Genomic DNA, 19,264 nt, shown 5'->3' with positions numbered 1-19,264 from the left:
CACATCTGTCCCACCTCTGTTCCCCCCTGCTCTTCTGCCCCACCACTGTAACCCCCTGCTCATGTGTTCCACCAATGTACCTCCTTAATCCTCTGCCCCAACACTGAACCCCCCCTGCTCATGTTCCACCAATGTACCTCCTTTCTCCTCTGCACCCCTCTGCACATCTGCCACACCGCTGTAAGCCCCGCTTATCTGTCCCCCCAATGTACCTCCTTTATCCTCTGCCCCAGCACTGAACCCCCTCTGCTCATGTTTCCCACCACTGTAACCCCCTTCTCATCTGGCCCAAAACTGAACCCCCTGCTCTTCTGCCCCACCACTGTAATCCCCTGCTCATCTTCCCCATCATTGTACCCCCTGCTTTTCTGTCCCACCGCTGAACCCCCTTCTCATCCCTCCCACCACTGTACCTCCTGCACATCTGCTCCACCACCGTATCCCCATGCTCTTCTGTTCCACTGCTGAACCCCCTTCTCATATCTTCCACCACTGTACCTCCCTGCACATCTGTCTCACCTCTGTACCCCCCTGCTCTTCTGTTCCACCTCTGTTCCCCCTGCTCTCCTGCCCCACCACTGTTCCCCCTGCTCTCCTGACCCACCACTGTAACCCCCTGCTCATCTGTCCCACCAATACACCTCCATTCACATTTGCCCCACTGCTCTACCCCCTTGCTTTTCTGCCCCAAAACTGACCCCCCTGCTCATCTAGCCCAACACTGAACCCCCTGCTCATCTGCCCCAACACTGAACCCCCCTGCTCATCTGCCCCAACATTGTACCCCCCTGCTCTTCTGTCCCACTGCTGAACCACCTTCTCATATCTTCCATCACTGTACCTCCCTGCACATCTGCCTCACAGCTGTACCCTCCTGCTCTTCTGTTCCACCTCTGAACCCCTCCTGCTCATTTTCCCCACCACTGTACCCTCCTGCTCATCTGCTCCACCTCTGTACCCTCTTCTCATCTATGATATGCGTGATATGCAGAGTGGTGAAAGGAAGCAGAGATAAGACACATCTACCTGTTCTGGCACACTCATCCTGCTGATCCACCTCTTGCATCCTGCCCACATGCTTGAATGTGATGTCACATAAAAGCATCTGGAATGGATGAGCTCAGGTCAGGTCAATGATGAGCTCAGGTCATTTTCTGGAAGCAGTGGGCCTGTGTGCAGGATCATAAGTTGGGCCCCCGCAGGTGAGAAAAAGTGGTTGGGTGTAATTTTAATACTGGCTGTGGCTTAAAGGGACACAGAGTGCAGGGGTTCAGTAGTAAGTGACGCAAAGGTTCAGGAATAATTTCAACAAAGTTCCCAGAAGCTCAACAGTAATTCCACAAACTGTAAACCTGATTTTGTTTTTTTCAATCACAGTGAAATCCCTTCTTTCTGAGATTGGTAGTGGCAACCAAGCGAGTCATGGTGGGTGGGGCAAGCAGGTCTGTGATTGGCTTTAGCAGTGGCCAATGACGGTCCTCCTCCTGGAAACAGGGACCGCCCCTCTTAGGAGAACTGCACCAAATCTCTTTCCCATCACAAAAGCTGACAATCGCAGCTACAGCAAAGTGAGAGAACCAAACAAAGTTTCCCATCTTTTACAATGTGTGGGGGCACAGTGCCTTCCCCTCAGTGCAGGTGCAGTGTGAAGAATTCAGAAATTGGAATGCACTAGTGTCTCACTGACACTTTCCTGTGCTGCTCTGCTGTTGGGGAGGGAGATGAGTGCCATAAAAAGAGTCTTTGCGTGCCGGGGGTTGCCTACCCCTGATATATACCCCCCTTTCTGGATATAGAGGAGAAAGCAACCTACTCCCAGAATACAGCTCTCAGGTCTCAGCAGACAGTCATTAGGTCTGAACAATATCCACTTGAAGACCAGGCCTATCCTGACACTTTTTGTTTACAAGTAAAAATCAGAATTTTTTCGCTAGAAAATTACTTAGAACCACCAAACATTTATATTTATATATATATATATATATATATATATATATATATATATATATATATATATATATACAGTATCTCACAAAAGTGAGTACACCCCTCACATTTTTGTAAATATTTTATTCTATCTTTTCATGTGACAACACTGAAGAAATGACACTTTGCTACAATGTAAAGTAGTGAGTGTTCAGCTTGTATAACAGTGTAAATTTGCTGTGCCCTCAAAATAACTCAACACACAGCCATTAATGTCTAAACCACTGGCAACAAAAGTGAGTACACCCCTAAGTGAAAATGTCCAAATAGGGCCCAAAGTGTCAATACTTTGTGTGGCCACCATTATTTTCCAGCACTGCCTTAACCCTCTTGGGCATGGAGTCCTCTTCCACTCCTCCATGAGGACATCACGGAGCTTATTTCTTCAGTGTTGTCACATAAAAAGATATAATAAAATAGTTACAAAAATGTGAGGAGTGTACTCACTTTTGTGAGATACTGTGTGTATAGATAGATAGATAGATATATATACACACACATTTTTATTTTATTTTTTTACAGGCTACCAGGTCAGAGTTACAGGGGCCTAGCAATAGAACTATTGCACCCGCTATAATGTTCACTGTAATATCCCACATGTTTAGTGCGATCACTGTTTACATATGCATGCACGACCTACATATGCGTTTGCTTCTGAGAGTGAGTTGAGATGGACGGGGGTGCTTTAAAAAATATATATATTTATTTTATTACATTTTTTATTTTTACACTGTCCCTTTAATTTTTTTTTTTTATCACTTTTATTTCTATCACTAGAATTGTAAATTTCCCTTGTGCTAAAAATAAGGCATGACAGGTTCTCTCTATGGAGATCCCAGATTTCTACCCTGGAAAGCATGAAATAAAAAAATAAAAAACATTGATCTCACACGTTCCAAAAAACAGTGGCAGTGTTTACATCTACCCTAATCAGAAGTGATGTAAAGGAGAATCAGGAAGACAATAGCAAATATTAATGCGCTTTTGTCACACAAGTGGGTGGGCTCAGGGTGCAGTGCTCTGCGCACCCTTTTTTGAAGCCAATCATGTTGCTTCTAAAAAAAAAAAAAAAAAACATTGGAACCCATGCGTCCAGCGCCCTGCATGTAAATTAGTCTGATACCATATGACATGGAGTTCACACAGAGTTTGCCCTACTGGCTTCGAATGAGTAATGGGTTAGAGGGAGGGTACGGGTAAAGTGAGTATCAGTGGATGGGAGTTGTTTTTACAAGATTACCCGTTGCCCATTGTTTTTACAAGATTACCCGTTGCCCATTCGATGTAAATGTCACAAAAAGGGTAAAGTCCAACAGGGTAAACTCCAACAGTTTGAATTCCATGAAACTCTACCAGCAATTAATGGAAGGAAATGTTTTCAGTGTGGTATTTCTATGTTTCTCATTCACTTATCTAATATACATCAATATATATCAATTTCTCATTATAATACATTTATTTATATATATATATATATATATATATATATATATATATATATAAATACAATCAATTATAATACATTAAAGTGTATGTAAATCCTCTCCTATACCCAGTGAAGTGAACAGCCTCAGATGAATGATACACAGAGATGAAACAAATCTCTCTACATACATTTACATGTATTTCTGCTGTCTTCAGCTTTATACACTCTTTTAGAAAGTGCACATCATGTTACAAATTTTTCTTACTGTTTTAGCAGTAGGAGGGGAGTCTGGGCATACACTGTGTGTGAGAGCTGATTGGAGGAAAGGCACGCCCTCCCCCCACCACCACATAGGCAGATGAACAAAGAAACTTGTAGAGCTGTACTGTGAGTAGACAAGCTCTCTGCTTATGTATCTCTAAGCTCCCTCCCCGACACAAATTTCCAGCTGTTTTTATCTCCTGTGTCAGAGAACTTGTCAAAAGTTATCATACTGATAACAGAGGAATGGAGCAGCAGAAAGACACGTGACTTAGAGCTTTGGAGAGAGATAAGTAAACACTACAGATATACAGTATGTGCACGGGTCAGATTTCATGAATGGGGTTTACAACTACTTTAAGTGTCTTTTAAAAAGGAACTAGTGTAAAAACGTGAAACTGTCTTAACCACTTCAATACAGGGCATTTTCACCCCCTTCCTGCCCAGGCCAATTTTCAGTTTTCAGTGCTGTCGCATTTTGAATGACAATTGCGTGGTCATGCCACACTGTACCCAAATTAAATTTTTATCATTTTTTTCCCCACAAACAGAGCTTTCTTTTAGTGGTATTTGATCATCTCTGCAGTTTTTATTTTTTGCGCTATAAACAAAAGAAGAGCGACAAGTTTGAAAAAGATTAAGAAATTAATTTTTCATATTTAATGATTGCTCCTAATTATCATGTACATAAAACTGTGCTGACACCCAGAGCTCAATGGGGAGGGGGGGAGGGTTGAAGGGGGGATGCACAATAAAAGTACTAAGTACATACTGTAATAATACATACTCTACTAAGTAACAAAATACTAATTTACTATTAAAGCATTATTTTGTTACCTACTAGAGTACCTGCATTAGCAGCATAAATGAATGACAGGAATGACCATATTGTTTTAGTCTTCTTTACACCTATAATTTACAGTTATAATATTAGCATGTAATAAAGCTTATTACATGAAAAAATAAATCTTTATGGAAAAAAATAAATAAATCTACAGCTATGTTGTTAATTAAAACGTGTCTGAAAGTCCAAGGTATGTCTCACAATCTCTGAAAATATATATCACAATTGAAACAAGAGAATGATTAATAATCATATATAGTATATGTAAATTGCTTTGTGCAATACATTTAGTTTCTTCATATTACCTTTGCAGTGGTTTTCATCCCAAGGGTACACACAATTCTGAATTCCATTGCAGACCAATGTATTATTAATGCACATATTACTATGACAAAAAAATGAATTTGCTTCACATGGGGCTAGAAAACAAAGAATAGAAACAGCATTTAATTTTTTTAATTTTGGAGGGTATTCTGTTATCTATACCAACAATAAAATGCCTCATATATAGCATTTTTACAAAATGTTTATGATTTTGCATTCAACTGGCAATGTCAATTCCAAGAAACATTTTGCTATACATAAAGAATAAGTTCCTTGACATAGATTGAGACATTTTACTTATTACCATTCACCAAGAATAATATTATTTTCAAAAATTATTATTATAACATTTACCTGAAAGCAATTTTGACAAGAGTTCTTACCTATTGACATTTGAATTCAGTTAATCTTATAAAAGGTTCTGTTTTTTTCTGTCAGGTTATTCTTGACCCAGACCAATGCAATAAGGGAGAAAAGAAGCTGAGCACAGTGGTTGTGTTGTACTGCTAGGAGCAAGAAGTGGATCATGCAAATGTAAAGGACAAATATGGCTGGCCTCTATTGATAACTAATCAATAATATATTGCCTTTCATTGCCCAATGTAAGGTAAGACCTGTAAAAGATAGAGTAAATAGCCGTCTTTCCTGCCACCCACACTGCAAAACATCACTCTGTTCATGAGAAATCCTTTCCTGAATTCCACTGGGAAAATTACACTTCCAGGAGTGTCAAACCCCTGGGTTCCCCTCAGCTTTCATTTGTTTCTCCTGCTAACCTACTTATTGTATCTACAACTGCTTAGCTACATTTAGCTTTAATGGATATTCCTTTAAGATAAGAAGTCTTTACTTTTTGCATATAGGTGCACTTTACAACCAGAGGACCTCTGCTGCAGCATGCAGTAAATTAAAGCGAGATTATTATTTTTTTTTATTATTAAAATAACATAATATACTTACCTGCTTTGTGCAATGGTTTTGCACAGAGAAGCCCCAATCCTCTTCTTCTAGGTTACCCCGCTGGCGCTCCAGGCTACCCCCCCTCCTGTGCCCCCATGGAAAGCAGCTTTCCATGGGGGCACCTGTGAGTGCTCGCTCCTGAGCCACCCTGTCTGCATCTATTGACAGAGCGAATGGCTCGGCCCCAATCGCTCGGCACAGCATTTGATTGACAGCAGATCAATCTGCCCAGGCCGCTGGTCTCGTGCACATTGCTGCATCAGATCAGGCTCAGGTAACAATAAGGGGGGCTGGGGGGATTTTGCAGCACAGAAGGTTTTTATTAACCACTTCAGCCCCGGACCATTTGGCTGGCACTTTTTGCGATTCGGCACTGTGTCGCTTTAACTGAAAATTGCGCGGTAGTGCAACGTGGCTCCCAAACAAAATTGACGTCTTTTTTTTCCCACAAATAGAGCTTTCTTTTGGTGGTATTTGATCACCTCTGCGGGTTTTATTTTTTGCGCTATAAACAAAAAAAGCAACAACTTTGAAAAAAAAATATTTTTTACTTTTTGCTATAGTAAATATCCAAAAAAAACAAAAAACAAAGTTTAGGCTGATATATATTCTTCTACATATTTTTGGTAAAAAAATCACAATAAGCGTATATTGATAGGTTATAGCGTCTACAAAATAGAGGATTTATGCAATTTTTATAATTTATTATTTTTTTACTAGTAATGGCAGCGATCAGCGATTTTTATTGTGACTGCGACATTATGGCGGACAGATTGGACACTTTTGGTGCTATTTTGGGACCATTCACATTTATACAGCGATCAGTGTAATTAAAAATGCATTGATTAATGTGTAAATGTGACTGGCAGTGAAAGGGTTAACCACAAGGGGCGCTGCACTGGTTAAGTGTGTCCTAGTGAGTGAGGTGTGAAGTGTGTCCTAGGGGGTGCTCCCACTGCAGGGGCTATGTGTGACACGACACTGATCACCGCTCCCGATTACAGGGAGCGGTGATCAGTGTCCTGTCACTCGGCAGAACAGGGAAATGCTACATAAGCATTTCCCCGTTCTTCCTCTCCATGAGGCGATCGCGGGTATCCCCAGAGCTCGCGGCGGCACGTGTGCGCCCACAAGCCGCGTCTTAAAGACATGTGTGCTTGAGCTTGGGGGTGCACACCCTAATGCAATAGGTTGTGCTCACCTATGATAATACGCTTAAGACAACATGTTCACACTCCTTGACAATATTGTTATTTTTTATGTTTTTAGTGTATTTACTCGGCCTTTTGGCTAAGCTCAAGTGTACTATATGTTCTTATCAGTTGCCAGGAGGTGGCGCTTGCTTCTGTCCCTGATCTACGGCGAGGTGGTATCAGGGATGGCGGAGGCTATGCAAAACCTGCTGGTGTAAATGTAACCTGGAACGGTTTGTAGCCGAAAGGGAAGCCTTCTGATGGGGATGGGGAACCACTGGGTCTGACCCAGAGTGTCGGGTCCTTGGCCTTCTGGCCTGGATTGGAGCAGTCCTAGCTCCGTACAGTTTCTCGGGAGAACACCGGCTCCTCCTTCGCGGGGGGGAGTGGTTAGTATCTCTTGAGTGTAATTAGGAGGGAGGGATGGGAGTGAAGGTTGAGCCTGATGGTAAAGGGCTCTCCCTGAGCTCCCAAAACTTCAGTCCTTCCTGTGTGGAGTGGGGGCTCTGATGGTTTTGGTTGTTGGTCAGAGTTGTACGAAAAGCCAGTGGTGAATGTGCCCCTGAAGTGGCAGTTCAGGGGTGCCGTACAGTCACAGTTTTCAGGCACTTGATTTATGGCACCAAGGTCACTTCACCACAACACATGTTTTTTGCACCTGCCTCTAGGGCCAAACCTTTTGGCTAGGACCAAGGGAAATTTTTATTCCTGGCCGAAGGGCCGGTCATTGTATTGCACAATGGCCACTTTCACTTCTCCTCATCTTCCTTCTCCCCACTTTCTTTTTATTTACCCCTGTGTGCGTCACTTTTTTGTATTTTTTTGTTTGGTTTTGTCATAGTGTGATGAGTAGGGTGTGAGTCCTCGGGCCTACTCTGAAAGTCTTGGGAGGAGGTGGACATAGGCCTTCTGGCTTGGTTCACCCTCTCTCATGGGTCTCGCTTCGGGGGAGTCCCACCAAGTACTTGGGTGGGTCTGTTTCGGCAGACCTTCCAGAGAACGGGGGTCCATCAGGTTTCGTCAGATGGCGCCATGTAAAGTACCTCAGTCCCCGTCTGGAGCCTAACGCCCAGGGGGATCAGGGTAAGGTCCTTCCCTAGTGGAGGACCAGTGTAACACCTGTTGCACGTTTTTGTGTGTCACTCTTTATGTGTGTGCACTTTTTTTGGCACCGGGTGGAAGTTTTTGGGTGTGTTTTGCACTCCACTGGCTTTTCAAAAGAAAAAAAAAGCCGCTTCTTAAAGGGCAACGTACAGGTACATTAGTATGCTTGTACGTGCCCTTCTGCTGACGTATATCAGCGTGAGCCGGTCGGCAAGTGGTTAAAATGCCTTAAGGTGAAAAACCTTAAGGTTTTAGAACCACTTTAAAGCAGGGGTTCACCCACACCGCCAAAAAAAAAAAAAAATTAAAAGCCAGCAGCTACAAATACTGCAGCTGCTGACTTTTAATACATGGCCACTTACCTGTCCCAGGGTCCAGCGATGTCGGCAGGGGACGCCGAGAACCCGCCCAGTTCTCGGCAGCTGCCGCCGCCATCCTAGGTGAGGGAATCAGGAAGTGAAGCGTTGCGGCTTCACTTCCCGGTTCCCTACTGCGCATGCGCGAGTCGAGCTGCGCGTCCCAAATGGTCCCCGCTCTCTCCTGGGAGCTGTGTGTTCCCAGGAGACAGCGCGGTGGGGACGGGAAGAGGCATAGACTCCCATGGGAGTCTATGCCGGAAGTGGGTGCAAATACCTGTCTTAGACAGGTATCTGCACCCCCCTCCCCCCTGAAAGGTGCCAAATGTGACACCGGAGGGGGGGAGGGTTCTGAAAAGCAGAAGTTCCATTTTTGTGTGGAACTCCGCTTTAAGCACCAGAATATCTGTTCTCGTATTGCTCTCCCGGTGAATCCCAAGACATATTCCCTTGAGAGTAGGATGCAACAACACCATAGCAAAGCAATGTGGACCTCCCTAGGAGACTACCAAACTTGGAGACCTGGCAGAGGTGCCAATGCAGAAAAAAAAGAGATACTTATTTTTATAGAAAAAAAAAAACAATATTTATTATTACCAGCCAGTGGCATTTTTTTTTTCTTTTTGCTTTTTTTGAGGCTGGGAAAACATCACAGAACACCAAAGAAAATGTCAAACTTAGAGGCATAGAGAATGATCTCTAATTTTTGAGAAAAGAAGAGGAAGTGGTTACCACATTCATCTAGCAGCACAGGGGTCATTGGTTCAAATCCCAACCACGACACTACCTATCGAGAGTTTGCATGTTCTCCCTGTGCATGCGTAGATTTCATCTGGGTACTCCAGTTTCCCCCCACACTCCAAAAGACATGCTGGTAGGTTAATTGGTTCCTGTCTAAATTGTCCCTATTATGTGTATATATGAATGTGAGTTAGGGACCTTATATTGTAAGCTCCTTGAGGGCAGGGACTTATGCGAATGTATAATATATGTAAAGCACTGTGTAAATTGACAGTGCTATATTAAGTACCTGTAGTAAAATTATAATAATAATAAAAAAAAAATATATCAGAAACTTTTCTTGCAAAGCAGAAACGGTTTCAAAGAAATAGAAGCAATCTTTTTTAAAGAGATTGTGGAAGTGTGATGAGATGTCTCTACTGTGTATCATTACTGCAGGTCAGCAATCTGACCCTAGAAAATGATAAAATATATTTTTTTATTTTATATTATACAATGTTGCACTTGCTGCTTGTTATCTGATAAGTATTTGCTGGGAGTAATGGCATTCACCTGATTATACAGCATGTGATCTAAGGAACAAGACATAGTCTATGCAGTATCAAGATGTAATGGATTATGTCATCTAAGAGTATTTATAACCATTTTAACCTGCTTTAAAGTCAGAGATATCAAACCAAATGTAAATATTGCTTTTCCAACATATTATATTCCAAAAAGAGAAGGTCATATTTTTCAAGAGAAATTTCTGGTTCTGCTAAAATAGAGGAAAGCATTGTGGTTGTTTCAGTAACTGGACTGTACAATAAGCTGCCACAAGCAGAAAAATATCTGTTGCCAAAGTTTTTTGGTTTCTACACGTTGTAGAGTCTCCTTCAGTGGAAGGAACTGAGGATAATGGTTTAGTGTTTTCCCTGTAAATACACTGAAAAATAAAAATAACAATATTGTAAAGGAGTGTAATGATGTTGTCTTAAGCGTATTATCATAGGTGAGCACAGCCTATTGCATTAGGGTGTGTACCCCCAAGCTCAAGCACACATGTCTTTCTCTGCGGCCTCAGTTGCACTGGACCTTAAATAAATGGGAAGTTCTCTGTGCTGAGTGGCTTCCTGTTCATTTACAAACTGAAGCATGGCAAACAGCTTACTATGCTTCAGTTATGAATTAACACATTGAGCAAGTGTGTTTACTGTGTTCATTTAGAAAAGGAAGAGGCCAGTAAATTACATATTTACTAGCCCCTTTCCCTGCTCTCCATCCTGAAAAATCCCCCGCAGCAGCCGGGAGGAGAGGGGGGAAGCCAGCAGCACTTCGGGGTGAGGAAGACCAACAAATGGGGAAGCCCAGGCAGTAGCGGGAATCGGCACCGCACACAGTGATTAGAGTGTGACCTGACACACCCCCTGCGCACACCTGCTCATTATGTACTCCGACACTGGAGCACATATGCTTATTTGGTGAGACTGCCTCGACATTGGCTTCTTGTAGGCTGATATGGTTTAGAGCATGAAAAGTTGGCCTAAGGTCACCTCAAAATGAATGTGTTGTAGAATATTTTACATGTACAGAGCATCAAAGTTTTGCAAACTTCTGCTTCATATGTACTACCTGATGTGGATGAAAATCTGAATAGCATTTAACATTTAACCTTTGTAAGCAAAAATGATTGCAGTGCTTTAAATGTTTTTACCATTATCTTTTATGTTCAAAGTTTCACAAAAGCAGCAATAACATTAGTCAGGCTGGCTATTAAATCTTTTAAAACTGCAAGTACTGGTTTGAACAGCAGATGGCAGCATTTGATCATAAAGCAGCTTTTTATATTAAAACATATGATTTACACAGATATCAGATATGCAGTGGTATTGATTTCTGTATTTTGGTGTGTGTATAACATAAATGTGTGTAAGTATATTATTTGGCATAAAACATTACTCCTTTTGGCTATCCAATTGTGTTACATAGCATGACTAATTACAATTGTGTAAAAATTACCATAGTGGTAAAAGGTCTTATCTACATCTTTAACAGTCTGCAAACAGGGCTTTTTAGGAATATAAATTACACACAAGGTTTGATGCCCATAGCAACTGTGCAAGGCTACAATCATGCCTTGGCAGGCATGCTATCATACATTTTATTGTCTATTTGATGCTCAGCACTTTAAATGTTTTTTGTGCATTTTGTCGGGCAAGACTTGTCACCATTCAATGGAAGCAAAATGCAATGCAAATGCAGGTAAAACAGGTGTTTATTTACATCAATTGATATTAAAGTGATCTTTTAATATAGTGGGTTGGGGTATCAAAAACATGAATACATTTTTTAATGTCAAATCTCTCTGTATAAACAGGCATAATTGAAAACAATGTTTATGTTGCCTGCAGTATGTTCCTCTATGATACAATGTATACATTACAGTGCATTTGGTTTGAACAGGGTCTATATATTTCCTTTCACTATCAAGTCTTCAATATAAAAACTACGGAATGGAATCTGTTTAAATGGATGGCTTAACCAGGGACGTAGATAAGGGGGTACCACCAGTCCTGCTGTACGGGGCCTGGGCCAGCAGGGGGGCCCAGGCAGCAGAGTGAATTGGATGTGGGCAGGTAGGGTGATCGGTGCTGCAGGGGGGGCACTTACTGGAACTGATCCCCTGTATGGCTCTCTCTGCAGCAGCTGAAAGCTGTCTTTTCCTCCTCTACCTCCTGTTGGCTTTCAGCTGCTGCAGAGAGAGCCTTACAGGAGATTTGTTCCAGTAATCCCCCCCCCCTCCACCACACCGATCACCCTCCCTGTGCACCATACATTTCCCCTTGCTGCCCAGGCCCCCCTGTATGCCCTCCCTACCCCCCAAGTGCTGCAGGTTTCCCTCCTCTTCTTCCAAAAGGCAGCTGCACGCACACAATAAGATCCTTCAAGATTGAGAGTGGGGGAAGGGTTAGGTAAATATGACATTTTTACCAGCCCCTTCTTTTCCTGAATTAACATAATGAATGATCTGTACCAATCACTCACTCTATGTATTCATAACTGAAGCATTGTCTGTATGGGTCTCTTGTCAAGTTGTCTGTATGGGGCTCTGTGTCAGGTTGTCTGTATGGGACCCTGTGGTTTCTAAAAGCAGCCTTGGGCTTAACAGTGTTTCTTAACCTTTTTTCAGTCAAGGCACCCTTTAAAATTATGGATAATCTGGAGGCAACCCATAAAATGTAAAAACTATTTTAAAAGTTTTACATAATGCAGCAACGTCAGTACACGTAGGACACCCAACGTTAAAGGTGATTTATTCTTCTAAATCAAATAAACTTTTGCAAACTGGTACTGACTGACTGGTACTGGTACATTCAAATTTTTCTCTTCTTTCTGTTTTTCTCCATCACTTAGCTAATGAGACCCCAAAGCTGATGGAGAGAGGCAAAGGGGGGGGGGATATGCAAGGATGATATGCAGGCAACTGACATCCTCCATATCAACTGATGATGCCATTGGTCATTAGGAGGTTGGCAGCTAGAAAGTTGTAATGGTGTACAATGAAAACATGTGGCTATGTGTAACTGAAAGGTGGGTGTCATCCACCCACTGCCTTGTATATGGTTTGGGGGCATTTTTTAGGCCCTGTGCCAAGGCACCCCTGAGTAAACCTCAAGGCACCCAGGCTGGCTTAACACACTTTACGTTTTTTCAGTTTTTCTTAAACAAAAAGACTTTTTAACACTAAAAGATAGCTTGGTTCGTGTACATTTAAAACAGATGAGACAGCCAAATACTATTCACCGCATACAGCATGTCTTCAAAGCTATTAGATTTTAAAATATCAAGACAAGAACAAAAGTATCAAATTATCCTAAATGTCAATACATGCAATGATCAAGATTTCAATAAAATGCAACATAGCTCAAAGACAAATCAAATAAACTGTTAAACAGATAAATAATTCCTAAAACAAAATAGAGTACACATAATCTAAGCAGAAAAAACAATGTACTTGTCCGAGTAAAACATTTTAATAGCTACCTTTTATGCTATCATACTATCTGCAATACAATTAAAACAATGTACTGTAAATGAGATGACTGGTATCCAGTGGCCACCCAAAAATTAAACTGCTCAATAGCATCACCTGTTGTTTAGCCCTTTAAAATGACAAAATTCTGGTAGCAAAAAAAAAAAAATCTATTTATACATTTTACTTTGATTAATTATTTTTACTAATGATAGATCTGTGTTCACCAAGACATATTTAACTTAACCTGCTGATTAAGTTCTCAGTGTCTGCATTAGTATAATAGACTAATCTTAATCAAGTTGATTTAAGGGCTTTATCTGTCCTATCTGAGTGATTTGTTTATTTTGATAAATGCATCTCTTCAGAATTTTGTTTAACCACTTCAGCTCTGGAAGGTTTACCCCCTTCATGACCAGGCCATTTTTTGCGATACTTTAACTGACAATTGCGTGGTTGTGCGATGCTGTACCCAAATAAAATGTATGTCCTTTTTTTCCCACAAATAGAGCTTTCTTTTTGTGGTATTTGTCCACCTCTGCGGTTTTTATTTTTAGCGCTATAAACAAAAAAAGACCGACAATTTTGAAAAAAAAACCAAAACATTTTTTACGTCTCGCTATAAAACATGGCCAATATGTAACTGCTACAAAAAAATCCCAATAAGCGTATACTCATTGGTGTACGTTATAGCGTCTACAAGCTATGGGAAATATTTATGGAATTTTTATTGTTTTTTTTTTTTTTTACTAGTAATGGCGGTGATCAGCAACTTATAGCAGGACTGCAACATTGCGGCAGATAAATCGGACACTAAGGCTTTGTTTCCACTATTGCGTCCCCAAAGTCGCGCAATTTACACTGCGACTTTGCTATGCGATTTTTGATGCGATGTCATGCGACTGGTGAAAACCATGAGAGAACAAGTTGCACCGAAGTCGGAACAAAGTAGTGCAAAAACCTTTTTTTGAGTCGCACCAATTAGAACGGGGACGATTGAAATACATGGGTTTTGACTTGTCATGCTACTTCACATGTGTCAAGTCACCCAACAACTTGCAGTAGTGGAAACAGAGCCTAAGTGACACTTTTTTGGGGACCAGTGACACTAATAGAGTGATCAGTGCTAAATAATATGCACTGTAACTGCACTAATGACACTGGCAGGGAAGGGGTTAACATCAGGGGCAATGAAAGGGTTAAACATGATCCCTGGGAGTGCTTTCTAACTATGGGAGGGGGGTGCTTGTACTGTAAGAAGACAGAGATCCGTGTTCCTGCTTAGCAAAAACATAAGATCTCTGTCTTCTCCAGTCACAGAACGGCGATCTGCCTTGTTTTTATACACAGACAGCTGTTCTGTCTGACTCGGGAATGATCGGCGGGTGTCAGTGGACATGGGGTCCGCAAGACCAGCTGATTGGCTCCCGCTGTGTCCAATCACAGCTGGAGTGGGTCGCAGACAGCGCATGCGCCCCAGACCCGGAACAAAAAATCACATACAGGTACGTGATTTTGTGCTAAAGGCCGTCCTGCTGCAGTATATGTATGTGGGGTGGTCCATAAGTGAGTAAACCTTTGCATATAATTCAAATCATATTTCTTCTTTACCATTCTGATTCCAGAGCATACCCTTTAAACTACATTTTTTTTTATAAAAAAGCATTTGGATGCAGTTGGCATTGTTGATTCTGTCCAGTCTTTCCTGTTGTATGTTAGCCCTACTGAGACAAGTCCATATTACCAGCATGACTGTAATACGACAGTAGAGGCTTCCCACTTCACCTCCTGTTGCCAGCAGCTGGAAAGGAGTCTCTCTCTCTCTCTCTCTCTCTCTCTCTCTCTCTCTCTCTCTATATATATATATATAGATAGATCTATCTATCTATATATATATATATATATATATATATATATATATATATATTGTATATACTTTTGCATAACTTACAACTTTTATATTGTAGCCTCAGTTATTAGTGAAATGGAGACCTCAACTGTCAGCTTGCCATTTTCGGGGGCCAAAAATATGTTTTATTTTTCCAGAATAAGACTAGGGAATGAACATCATGTCCAGCAATATTGGGTCTCCAAAATCTGAAGGACCTCATTTGGGATTCCAGCCCAAAGGCTGCTCACATAATAATTCAAAGAAAACTGATACTGTATTTTATGCCCTGTAAATAAATTTAGGTTGCTGATAACAGTAGTTTAAATAAAAAGCCATAACTATAATGGAGGTGGGGCATATCTCCTTGCTGGGGTCCCAGACAGTAGCAACATCCTTCAAATGGACTTTATCATGCTCTATTTAAGGAATTACATTTTGGGTGGAGTTGGTCTTTGTGGTTTATGTGTCCAGGGTTGCCAACTGTCATGAAATTCAAGGGCAGTTTGTAAAATTCATGATTTTTACATCTGTCCATGAATTTCTGCTGCAGAGGAATTTACTGACAGTAAGGCAATTTTCGCACTGCGACGGGGGGCATTAGCAGTAAAGCGCCGCTAATTTTAGCAGTGCTTTACCGCTGTTATAACTCCTGCTAGCGGCCGAATAAAAGGTTAAAAGCGCCCGCAAAGTGCCGCTGCTGAAGTGCTTTGCAGGCGCTTCGGCAGTGGTGCCCATTGCTTTCAATGGCAGGAGCGGAGTATGCACCGCACCTCCACTGCCCGAAGGATGCTGCTTGCAGGACTTTTTTTAATGTCCTGCAAGTGCACCCCCCCAGTGTGAAAGCACTCGTGCTCTCACACTGGGGCTGTAGGGGAGGCATTTTCAGGCGCTTTACATGCGCTATTTTTAGCCCAAAAGCGCCTGGAAAATGCGAAGTGTGAAAGGGGTCTTAGAGATGGGCCGAACACCCCCCTGTTTGGTTTGCACCAGAACTCCAGGACAGAGAAAAAGTTCTGAACTGACCTGATAGGTAAAACCTATTAAAGTCTATGGGACCTGAACTTGAAAAATCAAAAGTACCCATTTTAAAATCTTATATGCAAGTAATTGGACATAAAAATGGTATGGGACCTAGGTACTGCAATTTTTTTTTAACGATAATTATTACAGGAGCAGTGATTTTAATGATGCTTAAAGTGCAACAATAAAAAAGAAAAAATCCTTTAAATATAGTGGCTGGGGGGTCCGCTTAGTCTGCCCGTAAAGTGGCACAACTGTAGCATGTAGATGTTTGCTATATTTTGCAACAAAAATGTAATTTCTTAAAAAAAAAAAAAAAAGAATGAAATGACATTTAAATTGCCGACAATAGAAAAATGTAAAAAAAAAAAACAGCATGTGGGCCATCCCAAAATCCATACCAGACCCTTATCCGAGCATGCAGCCTGGCAGGCCAGAAAAGGGAGTGGACAAGTGAGGGCCCCCCTCCTGAACCATACCAGGCCACATGCCCTCAACATTGGGGGGTTGAATGCTTTGGTGCAGGAAGGGATCTGCATCCCCCACCCCAAAAGCACCTTGTCCCCATGTTGATGGGGACAAGGGCCTCATCCTCACTACCCTGGCTGTGGTTGTGGGGGTCTGCAGGCAGAGGGCTTATCAGAATCTGGAAGCAACTTTAACAAGGGGGCCCCCAGATCCCAGTCTCTCCATTTGATTGAGTATGGGGTATCTACCCATTCACCAAAAAAGTGTCAAAAAAGTAATAAAAACACAGGGACAGTTTTTGACAATTCCTTAAAAAATAAAAAATCCAGTATCCCCTGATGTAAATCCATTGTCAATCACAACTCCAGCCACACCGTCAGACCCAAAAATAAAAATAAAAATTGCTCAACTAAGGCAAACACTGCCGAATGTCTGGATTGCCATTTGACAGTTCCTATATAGGTAAGGGCAGGGGGGCCACCTGACGATCTCACCTGGTGGCACCCCCCCTTGTGATGTCACTGACCCAGCGTACACCAGTCGGTGACATCACAAGGGGACTTTGTCACCTGGTGACGTCGCCAGGTGGCTCTGCCACTTACCTACATAAGAACTGTTAAATGGGAAGCCAGGCATTCTCCGGTTTGCCTTAGTTGACCACAGAGCAATTTGTTTTTCCGGATCCGGCAGTGGTGGCAGCGTTGTGATTGACGATGGATCTATATCGGGGGATTCTGTTGTTTATTTTTTTTCAAAGGAATTGTCAAAAATTGTCTCTGTGTTTCTATTACTTTTTGACACTTTTTGGGTGAATAGGTAGGGGTATTAGGTACCCCTACTCATTCACATAGGGGGGCGGGATCTGGGGGCCACCTTTTAAGAGTGGCTTCCAGATTCTGATAAGCTCCCTGCCTGCAGACCCCCACAACCACAGCTCAGGGTTGTGGGGATGAGGCCCTTATCTCCATCAACATGGAGACAAGGTGCTTTGGGGTGGGGCTGCATGCTGAGATAAGGGTCTATTTTGGGGGGACCCCACACTGTTTTATTTTTCACTTTTTTATTGCCGGCAACCGGTTTTTCTTTTTAATCTAGATGTCAGCATGGAAATCCATTGACATCTGATGACTCATCGGTTGTTAAGGATGCCGCGGCCGGCTTCCTGGCCTGCTCCTAATAACCATCTATTCACTGCTCCCTGATTGGGCAACGTTTTGCCCAATCAGGGCTTAGAATGCACCGTGCAGTGCGCAAATTCAGGTATTTAACAAACGGGCGAACAGGTGATGTTCGCCCAACTCTACTGACAGTTAGCAACCCTGCATATGTCTCCTTTATTGACTTTTGAGCTTATTTTATCAACTTACCATATGTATAGTAAAAAAGCACTGATATATTATGCAAGACATATCTACTCAATTCGATACACTCAAGGGCTGGTGCAGAAGCTAATGAACCTTTGTATGTTTTTAGATTGTATAAGGAAACTGGAGCACTAGAAAAAATTATTATCTATGCAAATTATATCACTTGTGGGATTTAACCACTTCAGCCCCAAAAGGATTTACCCACTTCCTGACCAGGCCATTTTTTGCGATACGGCACTAAACGCACCTAAACTCTGTACAAAAAACGCTCTATGAGCGTTTTTTTTTCTGCCAGGGGAACTGGAGTTTTTTTAAGCCCAGTGTGCATGGAGCCTAAATATAAATAATGATATTGCTGAGTAGCATCAGTATACAAGTATATTTAATAAATAAAGTTGCTTGTATTTTTAAGGAGTCATGATATAACTAATTTCTCATGAAAAATATATTTTATAGAGTTCTTACTTTATTATTTAATTTAAAGTGTACTATCTAAAAAAATTCTGTTATCTACCTAACACTGTTTTAATAATAAACAATTCCATCGGTAAAACGGAATGGTTATACACATTAGTTGGCAAATAAAATGTATCTTATTTTTTTCATTCTTTGGAGATTGATCCTTTAAGATTAAGGTTAACAAGTCATTACACCATATACTGTAATGCCCCATACACACGATCGGAAATTCCTCCAGCAAAAGTCTGATGTGAGCTTTTGGTCTGAAATTCCGATCGTGCGTATGCTCCATTGTACTTTTGCTGGCGGAATTCCCACCAGCAAAAGATTGAGAGCAGGTTCTCTATTTTGCCGTCAGAAAAAGTTCCTATCGGAAATTCCGTTCGTCTGTATGCAATTTTGACGCGCAAAAAAAACATGCATGCTCAGAATCAAGGACGGAAGCGCTCGGTCTGGTAAAACTAGCGTTCGTAATGGAGATAGCACATTTGTCCCGCTGTTTTGGATGTTTTAATGCAGCGCATTCTTTTGTTCTTTATAATGCTAGAAGAATGAAGTTGTTTTGCTGCTGATATTCACACAGAGTTCTGACAAACGTATTTCTTTATTATTTCTTGTGATGTCCTTAACCACTTCAATACAGGGCACTTAGACACCTTCCTGCCCAGACCAATTTTCACCTTTCAGTGCTGTCGCAGTTTGAATGACAATTGCGCGGTCATGCTACACTGTACCTAAACTAAATTTTTATCAATTCGTTCCCACAAATAGAGCTTTCTTTTGGTGGCATTTGATCACCTCTGTGGTTTTTATTTTTTGCTAAACAAATAAAAAAAGACCAACAATTTTGAA

General features: G+C 41.6%; 1 protein-coding gene across 3 annotated transcripts in view; it reads right to left on the bottom strand.

Moving 5' to 3' along the window:
• Positions 1-19,264, bottom strand: part of NETO1 (neuropilin and tolloid like 1) — a 265,344-nt gene that overhangs the window by 21,326 nt on the left and 224,754 nt on the right. For all 3 annotated transcript variants that reach the window (XM_073631261.1, XM_073631260.1, XM_073631262.1), the window contains exon 8: positions 4,823-4,936. In XM_073631261.1, the coding sequence (XP_073487362.1) occupies positions 4,823-4,936 (114 nt within the window). The remainder of the gene's footprint in view (positions 1-4,822; positions 4,937-19,264) is intronic.

Source organism: Aquarana catesbeiana, linkage group LG05 (assembly GCF_042186555.1).
Source record: "Aquarana catesbeiana isolate 2022-GZ linkage group LG05, ASM4218655v1, whole genome shotgun sequence".
Taxonomy (NCBI): Eukaryota; Metazoa; Chordata; class Amphibia; order Anura; family Ranidae; genus Aquarana; species Aquarana catesbeiana.
Note: the sequence above shows the minus strand (reverse complement) of the source record. Positions and strands in the feature narration are given on the sequence as shown.